This window comes from Pundamilia nyererei, unplaced genomic scaffold, assembly GCF_000239375.1.
Source record: "Pundamilia nyererei isolate P.nyererei 1_Seehausen unplaced genomic scaffold, PunNye1.0 scaffold00009, whole genome shotgun sequence".
NCBI lineage: Eukaryota > Metazoa > Chordata > Actinopteri > Cichliformes > Cichlidae > Pundamilia > Pundamilia nyererei.
Genome location: NW_005187410.1, coordinates 4,570,673 through 4,581,662, shown reverse-complemented (window position 1 = coordinate 4,581,662; position 10,990 = coordinate 4,570,673). Strand labels below are relative to the sequence as shown.

General features: G+C 37.7%; 1 protein-coding gene across 1 annotated transcript in view; it reads right to left on the bottom strand.

Annotated features, from left to right (window-relative positions):
- Nucleotides 1-3,635: 3,635 nt before the first annotated feature.
- Nucleotides 3,636-10,990, bottom strand: part of rapgef4a (Rap guanine nucleotide exchange factor 4a) — a 36,069-nt gene continuing 28,714 nt past the window's right edge. The window contains exons 18-30 of the mRNA XM_005723650.1: nucleotides 10,824-10,912; nucleotides 10,628-10,658; nucleotides 10,458-10,536; nucleotides 9,663-9,809; nucleotides 6,479-6,576; nucleotides 6,113-6,238; nucleotides 5,801-5,979; nucleotides 5,634-5,724; nucleotides 5,498-5,548; nucleotides 5,307-5,394; nucleotides 5,127-5,191; nucleotides 4,975-5,029; nucleotides 3,636-4,327 (exon numbers count right to left, since the gene is read on the bottom strand). Coding sequence (XP_005723707.1) covers nucleotides 4,200-4,327; nucleotides 4,975-5,029; nucleotides 5,127-5,191; nucleotides 5,307-5,394; nucleotides 5,498-5,548; nucleotides 5,634-5,724; nucleotides 5,801-5,979; nucleotides 6,113-6,238; nucleotides 6,479-6,576; nucleotides 9,663-9,809; nucleotides 10,458-10,536; nucleotides 10,628-10,658; nucleotides 10,824-10,912 — 1,227 coding nt within the window. The 3' untranslated portion in view covers nucleotides 3,636-4,199. The remainder of the gene's footprint in view (nucleotides 4,328-4,974; nucleotides 5,030-5,126; nucleotides 5,192-5,306; nucleotides 5,395-5,497; nucleotides 5,549-5,633; nucleotides 5,725-5,800; nucleotides 5,980-6,112; nucleotides 6,239-6,478; nucleotides 6,577-9,662; nucleotides 9,810-10,457; nucleotides 10,537-10,627; nucleotides 10,659-10,823; nucleotides 10,913-10,990) is intronic.

The following is a 10,990-nucleotide window of genomic DNA, read 5'->3' as shown; positions in this document are numbered from 1 at the left end:
CTGGTTGCACAACTTTCAGCCAGCTGAACTGGACAGCATCCAGCTTTTGATACTGATGGCAACAGCTCCCCCTGCTGGACACGAGCACGAACGCCTACATTGTGCGTGGTGATGGATATTACAGTTATTTCTCTTAGCTCTTACTGGGCAGCTCAGTGGTACACTAAAAACAAAATAGTTTTAATTAATTTGATTCTGTAAAAATGTTTTAAAATGTCTTTTAAAACCGCAATTTCTTTTTTAAATGTGTAAAATGTAAATAAAAAATAATGTGATGATTTGCAGTTTCAGAAACTGATATTTTATACACAATAGAATAATAGAAATCATATAATCATACATGTTTCTAATGAGAAAATTACAATTTTCAGGAAAAAGTAAGGCCATTTCTAGGCAGCAACACATTTCAAAAAGGTTTGGACAGGGTCGTGCTTAATAATGCACAGTATGTCCTCTTTGTATAACAATAGCCTATGAACTTAGATGAGTGACGAAACCTTTCTCCCATTGAAAACACTACGTCCAGATGAACAGAATCAACCTTTTGGGATTTACTTACCTGGATGATTGAGCATGCATCAGGACAAAAGCCTATGAACATCTGAAAAGAGCGATCAGCTGGACTTCTGCGAGAGGAATGTCCCTTTCTTGCCTTATATAAGATTCTAGCTGCTTAATTGCTCTGGGTCTTCTTTGCCAAATGTTTAGAGTTGTAGAAAGGTCTTGTAGGCCAGTTCAGCAACCACATTCTTCTAAAATGAAGCCATGCTGTTGTAATAAAAGTGTGTAGTTTAGCATTGTCTCACTGAAATATGGAAGGGTTTCCCTGAAAAAGACATTATCTGGATGAGACCACTCTAAATGCTCTAAAAGGCATTGACAGTCCAAATCAAGTCTAAGAAATGTCTTTGTCAACACCTTTTCAGGTATACACAATTAGCAATTAAACCCAGGTTACACCCAAAGACTTCTGCATTGCCACTGTCAAGAAAGTTAAGGGTTGATGAGGTGTGTGACTTCTCACAGCAACCAGGTTCTGAAATGAAACCTCCTGGTCAGCCTGGGTGGGGCCTTTTTTAATGGGGTTGTCCCTTTGGTTAGGTTGTTATTATAGGTGAAGATGACTGATAGAAGGCAAAAAAGGTGAGCGCAGTGCAAAGCTGTGACTCAGAAATCTGGAAAGTGGAAATTTACTAGAAATTTGGGAACATTTGTATCCGTGAAGCCCACGAGGTACATTCTACAATTGTTAATATGTATCTATGCATAATGTTATCTTGGATTAACTGCACTATGCAGTTGTTCATCACAGATGTTTTCAGATGTATTTGTATATGTGCAAAAGCTTAGATCAGTCTGCAGTGTTAAATCTTTTCATTGGATTGTTAGATTGCTTTTTTTTTTTTTTTTTTGGGTGATGACACGACGTAATAAAATTGATATATTCAGATATGCAACAAGATCCTTGACTTAAAATCGAAAAGTCATTCTGTGCATTTCTCTCTATTAAAGACCTATACTCATGTCCCAATCAATCAAAAAACATAATTGCTGTAAGACCATCATCATTTCAGCAACTCAGGAAGCTTGGTGGGAAATCAATAAGATCACCAACCACTCATTTAATCCATATAAACTCATGACAATGTGGATTTCTTAATCAATAAGACCACGTAAAGCAAAGGAATCATTCAAATGTACTGTACTATCTATATGAACTAATACAGAAATATATCACTCAAAAACCCTTCAAAAGTATTTTTCATCTTAATAAAGCATTTAAGAATAAAGTATAATTTATATAAAACAATTTTTCATTCACTTCAATTTACTTTTGACTCCACAAGAACTAATGTTGCTCCACATCGAGACTTTATAAACAAAATATCCGATGAGTTCAAGGTTGTGATTTGTTGCGTACACATGTACCCCAACTGTCTATAAGTGTTTACCATCAGGAAACCTTTGGCCAGCTACATCAGAGCAGCATCAGAGCTTCCTCACTAATAACAATAATACAGCTTATAAATGTAACTGTACATTTACAACATGCTTTAGGACAGGGGTGTCAAACTCCAGGCCTCGAGGGCCGGTGTCCTGCAGGTTTTAGATGTGTCCTTGATCCAACACAGCTGATTTAAATGGCTAAATGACCTCCTCAACATGTCTTGAAGTTCTCCAGAGGCCTGAAAATGAACTAATCATTTGATTCAGGTGTGTTAACCCAGGGTGAGATCTAAAACATGCAGGACACCAGCCCCCAAGGCCTGGAGTTCGACACCCCTGCTCCAGGAGGAAGAATATGAGTACTTCTCCAGTCTCCACTGTGACGTCAGAAACACTGTGAGATATCAGATTCACTGATTCTCTATTCATCGCATATTAAATCTAGGTAATACATTTCTGCAAACTTAAAAGCTGTCAATGACTCATTCTTTCCTCATGTAGTGGCGAATGGAAAATATAAAGCAACCATCTGCTTCACTGTTGACACAATTCACAGGTCAACAGTATAAGTCAACAATAAAAATGTTTAATGCACTTCTAGAAATAAATGGAAGTGATGATGATTAATGTTTGATCAGACACGCCAAATCACTCAAAGCTAAACCTGAGATAAGAATTAATTTACATTTAATTCCTTCTTGCTGCCCCAAATATTTTCAGCTTAAGCTTTCAGAAAAAAGTTATTTAAACCAACTCTTAACTAAACAAATATACACTAGAAGTTTAGCAGCACTAATAAATGACTATTTCTTAAAGCAGAACCTGATTTACAAGATAGAAAGCAGTCTGTCAGTCTGCCATTTCTTTATATTTTTGTTTTATTTCTTTATACCATTCAAATTAGCTTGAAAGTCAATATCTGGTATGACCACCTTTATTCTTCAACACAGCCTGAACTCTCTTAGGTAAACATCTTGTAATTTCTTTAGGTAGTCTTCGGGAATATGGACATGTCTTGATGGCCATTCAAAGCTCGTCTTTGGATGTTGGCTGACTTTTGTTCTGTTGTCTGTTAAGATCCCATGTTGCTTCAGTGATGTTAAGGTTCGGGGTCTGGGGAGGCCAGTCCATGAGTGATAATACTCCATTGTTTTGTTATCCATGTCTCTTTTGGATTTTGTTTTTTTTTTGGTTTTTTTTTTACTGCATAGGCCTTTTGGGATGATTGTCATGCTGAAAAAGGAAGCCAGTCAGAGGTGTCCAGATGGTATTGCATGGTGGATCAAAATCTGATGGTACATTTGTGTTCATATTTCCATTATTTCTGACAAGAGGTCCAACACCACTGGCTGAAATGAAGCTCCAAATTATTGCAGCGCTTCCACCATGTTTTACAAATGGCTGCAGACACTCACTCACTCTCCTGACCTCCTCCGTAGATATCGACAATGATTTGAACAGCTCACAGTCATTTCTATTCTGTGCTCCAGTAGATTTTCATAATGTACAGACTGTGATCAGCTGACCTGTTCTGCTGCTCCTCTGCTGCTCTAATTCAATAAGATGTAAGAAAACGTTTCATGAGTTGTCTTGGTTGATTTCCATCTTATACACTGACACTATACTGACCAAGCTGTCTTTATATTAGATAATAAATATAAAGTTGAACAAATACATCTAAAGGTTTTTTATTATTTAGAGCGCACAAAAAGGTTTTCAGACACTTATGATATCTCAGGCTTTAAAGAGAAATGTGCTCACATGAATAAAAACGTAAAACAATCATCATCCTCTGCATGCTTGTCAAAATAAATATCTGTATACAATTTACAACACAAGAGTCTTAAAAACTTAAATATATATAAATATTGTCTGATACAAAATATACGAAACAGCTGAATATCAGGAATACTGAGACCTGTAAGCGTCAGCATCATATAGCGTTTACATCTAAAATCTTACACAGTTTGATGAATGAGATCCCTCCAAACATCATTCATTTCTTCATGCTGTTTGTTGTTATATCTGTACGACAATGATACGAGGAGGTACGTCACCCGCCAACAACTACTGCTAAAATATCACTAATTACTGTAAGAAAAAGCTTAACAAGGCAGGCTTCTGAAACAACATCTCATTATCTGATACAACATCAGGTCCTCAATCCTGTACTAAGTAAACTCATCCCAAGCGAGCGCACATCACGTCATGGAGTAGCGTCTTCGTGTAATGTTTCTGTCCCTGAGTGGATTTCAAGACCTGCGGGGCTCAAGTCCATGAGAGAGCTGAGTAAGCATCCTTTGGTTATCGATCACGTTAAGCTGACGAATATAAGTCCAAACGTCAGGGTGGTTCTTGCTTGGCAGTGGTGACTCTGGACCTGATTTAATTGAAAAGATGGGCAGTGTCAGGAAAACAATGCAAGAAGAATTTGTAAGTTCATCATATAGGAACCCAAAATATTTGTGCTTTTTAATAAAATATTTGTGCTGATTGAGTATATCTAAGCTGTACGGGCAATCAATATAAAGGGATTAATGGGAAACTGCTGGATAAATGATTGAATATAGATGTTAAAGGTTCAGAGATACCAATAATATACTACAACTAAACTTCAAAAGATCAATATTACAGCTTGCTGTCAGTCAGTCAAAACAGGTACTTTTCTCGACCTATTGTGAGAATATTACTTTATTTTTTATTTTGGAAATAAGAAATTAAAATTATGGGAAGCTAGTCGTTGTCAGAATTTCTCCCAATGTGCTTTCTAGAAGAACGGCTTCTTCTGTTAGTTCTATTCCAGCTTGCAGGTTTATTCTAAGATGTATCTAAAAGACATCAAATTAACAGGACATAAAGTCTTTTATTGTTGTTTCTTCATCATACAGATTTTTGATATTGTGCTTCCAAGATATATTTTGTTTATTTATTTTTATGTTTAATTTTATAAAGTGTCCTTTTGTTGTATTAAGTGCGACATATGTGAAATTAGTACAAAAAAAAAAAAAGAAAACATTTGAAACTTACTGAATCTCTGGCTTCTACAGTATCTCACTATTTTCACTGTGTTAGCTATCATCCGCTGCAAGACAAAGAGCAATGATCAGCAGCAAATATCGCCAATTAGCTGAGAAGAACAAAAAAAAAAAAAGATTCACAGATGCGCAGCAGAGCCTCACCATTTTCTCAAAATTGACCAAACTGTCGATAAATGTTTTGTTGCCCTCATGAGTAAATGTCATGTCTAGAAAAAAAAGGACCAATTGGAAAGTGTTAAAGCTGTTGAAGCAATTCAGCAGCGAAACAATTGTGGTCTACCGGCCAAAATGATAAACTGTCATCCAATAAATTGGCCTAACCTTTGATCAACAGGGGCATGAAAGGAATGATGGGAGGTTCCAGTTTGGCTACTGTTAGCCGGTACGCCCTGTGGTTCCTGGACGGATCCTGTGGAGACAGTCATGCTGTGGATCAATCACAGTCTGGACACTAACCTCATAGTTTACTCTGATCAGGTGGCTCATCTTAAATTTTTTACTTTGGAGCTTACCATCAAGTTTTCAAATTCCACATAAAACTTCTTGAATTTACTGGGAAGTTTCTGCGAACAAAAACACCAGACAAAAGTTTCCTTGCAGTTAAGTAATTAATAGTTTTCCAAAGATGGACAATGCACAAATACACACCTCCCATGTCTGACTCAGTCTGCAAACAGCCGGGTTACTTAGGCCCATAATGATAGCAAAGAAGGCATTCAGATTTCTGTACTCCTTGCAGCTTTAACAGGAAACATGAAATTAGTGTGGCAAATAAACCAAACTACAAACTGAACTAGAACATGAAATCCACATACTGGGCAGCGATCTTGATAAACTTCTTAAGAAGCTGTACTCGCTTGCTCAGCTGAGGACACAAACACATCTCAGTGATCACCCAAAACTGAATTTCATTGAACCTCCTCAGGAACAGGTCCAGGTTCACGGTGGTTTTCTTCACATATTGTCTCCCAAATGTGTGATAGATGAGTTCAAGCTGCAAGATGCAGAAGAAAAACAACTGATTTTCATGTAAAATAAGCAAGTGAAGTAACTGAATATTTCATACCAATAAATAAAAGAAGATATATATTCAGCTCTTCTAATCAGACTCAGTTGCTGTTGAATACCTCATGTACACAGTGGAAAAGTTCCCAGTCATAGGAAGTCATGTGGTAAGCCACGTCCTTAGAGCTCATTAACTCAAAGCTGGCCAGTGATCCTGTAGAGGGACCCTCCTGCTCAGGTAAAGTGGTCTCCAAAGCATGAAAAACACATTACATTTATAAAACAGAGACTGAAAGCTGAATTAGGTAACTAACTGTCATTTCTATCAATTTGATGGAGTGTTTAAAGCCAACTGGTTGGGAGTGTAGATGAGTTCATACACATGACGTGTTGGGTGATATTGATATAGTGTACAGCTGGGGTCGGAGCTGCAGCTGATCTACATGTTAATATGCGAGTTTCTCATGTAAATGTAATTTGTAACACACCAAAGAATCCAACTGGTCCCTCCGACACACAAACAGCCGTCCATTAATGCTGAGTGTGGAGAACACCGACATATCACTGGGCTTAAAGATGGTTTTCTCTGCAAAAGGAAGACCACAACACACAAAAGTTAAAAACATGAATGGAAAACATCCATTTGTCTACCGTTTTCACTCAGACTGAAAAATAATAACCATTAGATGGCTTGCCAAAAGATTTTAGAATAGGCATGCAGGTGCTCAGTGCCCTATTTAGTTGTTACTTTTTTCTATTTTTAGCATGAGGATCACACCTTATGTGATCCCAAAACATTTCCTCCAATTCTTTTTTAAACATTTGTCCAAATAATGAAAGAATTAATACCATCAGAATTAATTGGCATGTATAAACTTCAGAAATCAAATAGTATTTTCTTTGCAAACATGTTACCATGCTGACATTAGATATTTACTGCTGTGTGTAGTATCAAACAACCAGAATAACCTGTCTTTGTCTGCATATGCTTTTTTTAAAAATATATATATATCCAGGTGATTAAAGCTTTAGTTTTGCTGTAGTGTATTTGATAGAAAACACTGCATACATTTGGACCCTTGACCATCCTTTAGTTATAGTGCAATAGGGTTAGACTGCTGTTGACTTTGGATGATGCACTGAGGATTTCTTTTTCATGCACTACTCTGCACATGTTTATAGACCACAATTTCATTTAGAGGTTCAAGCCAAAATGAGTAATTATTAATTTATGGCTGTCTTCTAGTGTGCATTCGTCCTGAATCCCTCTACTCTCCTCCTTTTCCTCTCACCTTCATCTGGTCATAATAAATGGCTGCCCCTCCCTGAGGCTGCATCTGCTAGAGGTCTCTTGCTGTTAAAAGGACATTTTTCTTTCCCCCTGTTGCCAAAGGCTTGTTCATAGTAGCGGTCTTCTTTCTAATATTCTAGAGGCTTTACCTTACAGTATAACTATTGTTGCAAATTGGCACTAATTTGAATTGAAGTCATGCTTCGAAACTTTTGGAACAGATGGCATGAGCATGAATTCAGGCTGCAGTTTGGGGAAGTCCTCAGACAGAACTGTAAGCATGTTCTTATGAGAGGTGAATGAACTGAAAAAGGGAAGCATGGAAATGAGAACAGCTTGTAGTACCGGCCCTCTCTATATTACAAATAGAGAAAGAACCGGAAGGTGTATGTATGAGGTGTGCTCCTGGTCCTGAAATTCAGATAAATTGTGCTTATTTATTTATATATATCTAGACACAATATTTCATGAAGTGTTATCCAAATGCATTACCAATAAAAGACTAACATCATATTTGCTAGCTTACTTGGTTAAAACACCTTTAAACACTCTAGCAGCAGCAATAGCCTGCAGACTTGTTCCTACAAACTTAACAGACCTGATCCCATAAACCTGGCTGTCTTTCTTTGAAAGTCATGCCCAGATTTTTCTTGGCAGAAATATTCAAACTCAACCAGCCTGATTGTAGATCATTAGTGCTGCTTTCAGGTCTCACCAGATGCACTGTTGGGTTTAAGTTTACAGATCAGACGCACAATAATCATTCAAACTCATGACTACCAACTTTGTGTATGCAAAAAGGACGAAAAGTGCATACACATTCTTTTCATTAGATTTATGAAGCTACTCTAACACAAAAACTTCTATAAGTGTCAACCTAAAATTGACCACATGTACCTCTTATTTTTTTTTCTCATCTTCATCCATTTACTAAACAGGGGAAGATGTGCATTTTGCCTAACCAGAGACACGGAGAAAACAAAACAAAAAAGGTGTCTTTGGTGTCAGTACCTAACAAAGAGAAGAAAGGCTACTGAAGAATAAAAAAGTAATGCAGGTTGAGCTGTGAAGTTCATACCAAAGGACTCTGGCAGAGGTAAAAATAAACAGTCAGACTACAAACAAAAAGAAGCACAAAAGCACATCGGTTCACAGAAAAAAGCAGATCATTATGCAAAGCTCCAGTGATTTTAGCACCAACACTGGCTACAAATATTATTAACATTAATGAAAGGACTGATACAATTAGATAGTAAATTTGAGGTTTGTGAATAATAAATAGTTCATTTTAATATAGCTAGGTTTGCTAAGAATAGTCTGCTTTCTTTTATGATAAGTCCCGTCATGCTTTTTAAAATCTCCATTTCACATATGGCTTGGCTCACTTTCAAAAAAAGTCTGATTTATTCCAAAATTCATCCTTTATAGATATAATTTTATGCGTGGGGAAGAGAATTTTTTAGCAGGCACAGTTTATAAATGAGACCAAGGGAGCTTTTCTTTGGTATTGTTCTTTTACCAGCCTGAGATCCTGAGTAGCCTGGAAAAAAGTTTACTTGATACCGACCAGTCTCAATGCCCTGCAGGAAAACAACCCCACAGCACTGTTTCTGACTGCAGAGATGGTATTAATGACATGATGCCTAGTTTCATCCACACATTGTTGGGAATTATTATTTTTAAATCCAGCATTTAGGAATAATAGAGGATGTTGCACTCATGGGTACTTTCAATGCAGCATAATTTTCTTGTGTCCTTTGCTTGATCTGTTCCTTGATGACATCTCTCTCTCTACCTCATAGTTTTATTTTTTCCTTCTAACGCAGTTGTCCTTTTGTATCTTTTCTTTTTTATCAGTGGATCCAACACAGTTGCACAGGCACCGGAGAATAACTTCAAAACCTGCTTTGCTTTTTCATTGCGGATAACTATGTGTACATTTGTGACTATAAAAATAAATATATCGATTTTAGGATCCAGAAAAACTTTCTGGATGCTCTTTATGAGCCTTGTGATAATCCACTCCAAATAAGAGCAGCCTCAGCTTTGTTGACTTGCCACTGGTAAGGAAAGTCCAGGTCAAGTTCAGAGGAAGGCAGAGCTGCATTAGTACTTTCTGGCGGACACAAATATCAGTACAATAAAGAGCAGCCACTTGAACCAACAGCTTTCTGCTGAATGTAATGAGGAAAACTGAGCTCAGGTTATTTCTTGGGCCACTTCAAGGCCATTCTTTAGCCCCTAATAAAGCAGCCTATTACCGTCACCAAACTCACCGCAAAAGGTCACACATCACCCAGAAAGACTTAATACATCACCCGGCTTTAGCTCTACCTTCTGTCATCTCCAATCATTTGACAAGTAACTGCCGTTGCTCTCACCTCCTGCCGAACTGAGGCCGACCAGGAGCAGGTCCTCCGCTGACCCCAGCTTGTCAGCCACAGCACCGATAACCTCCCTGACTGAAGCGGCTACAGGGACCCGGATTGTGGTGTAGGTGTGGTCACAGCAGTAGACTTTGAACAGGACTGAAGGAATGAATTAGAACAAAAATAAGACTGTAAACAAGAAGGAATGATGGCATGGTAAAGTAGCAAGGAAGAGAAAAAGGCAAGATGTCACTATAAGACACTAAATGGCCTTAAAGAGACCAAAACATTTATCCAAATTAGCACAGCTACCACAGAGATAGAGAGAGAGACACCCACAACCTCTCGCATCCTCATCCTCACAACTAATTTAAAGTCACCAATTAACCTAACAAGCATCTCTTTGGACTGTGGGAGGAAACTGGAGCACCCACACATGCATATTCTGCACAGAAAGGCTCCAGCTGAGCGAGGTGACAGCGCTAATCACTGCACCACTGAACTGCCCCTAAACAAATTATTTAAATCAGTACAAAGAACAAAAACCAAACCAAGAACAACAATTTTCAGTGTGTCTTTTGGAGATTGGAGAGATGACTTGAAGAACAAGCAGTACCAAATCATCATGCTTTAACAGAAAACATCCTTTGAGTTTATGAGTAGCGAACCTCTGTCGCTATTTCAAAATACTGACTATCGCTATCACTGCATGATAAAGAGTTCCAAATAGATAGCTGAATGTGACAGTCAGCAGCCCAGCTATCCATGTTTATGAAACCGGAGAGTGGATGTTCATCCACAACTCACTTTCATCGTTACTCCTGATGGGCTGACGTTTCTGAAGCTTCTCCTCTCCCACACTGAAATGCCGCAGCAGGACTTTGTGCTGTGTGGGAATTTTAGGTTCACAGTTTAGGTTCACAGACGTTTGAAAAAACACAAACTTTAATTTGGAACCAAAAGAGTCGGTCTTATACCTTTTTCTGTGAGGATCTGGCATCTTCAGCACTGAAGAATAAAATAAAAATATTTTAAAAAACAGTTAATGACTCTTTAGCTAAGTTTGATCGTTATCTAAAGAGCATTTCTCCTTTAAATTCTTAACACTAACCACATACAGCACCTTTCATCCATATCAAAACCTAAAAACAAAAAAACAAAGCTCTGACTTACTTGCGTTTTACAATTCTTTCCAGTTCTGTTAGTTGATCCCTGAGGGCAGGAAAGGCTTTGGCATCATTAGATACTGCCATGAAAAACTCCTGAAAAACACAGCAAGCTCTGAGCAAAACAATGATTCAGAAGAACTAATTAAAACTCATTTTAACATACAATTACAA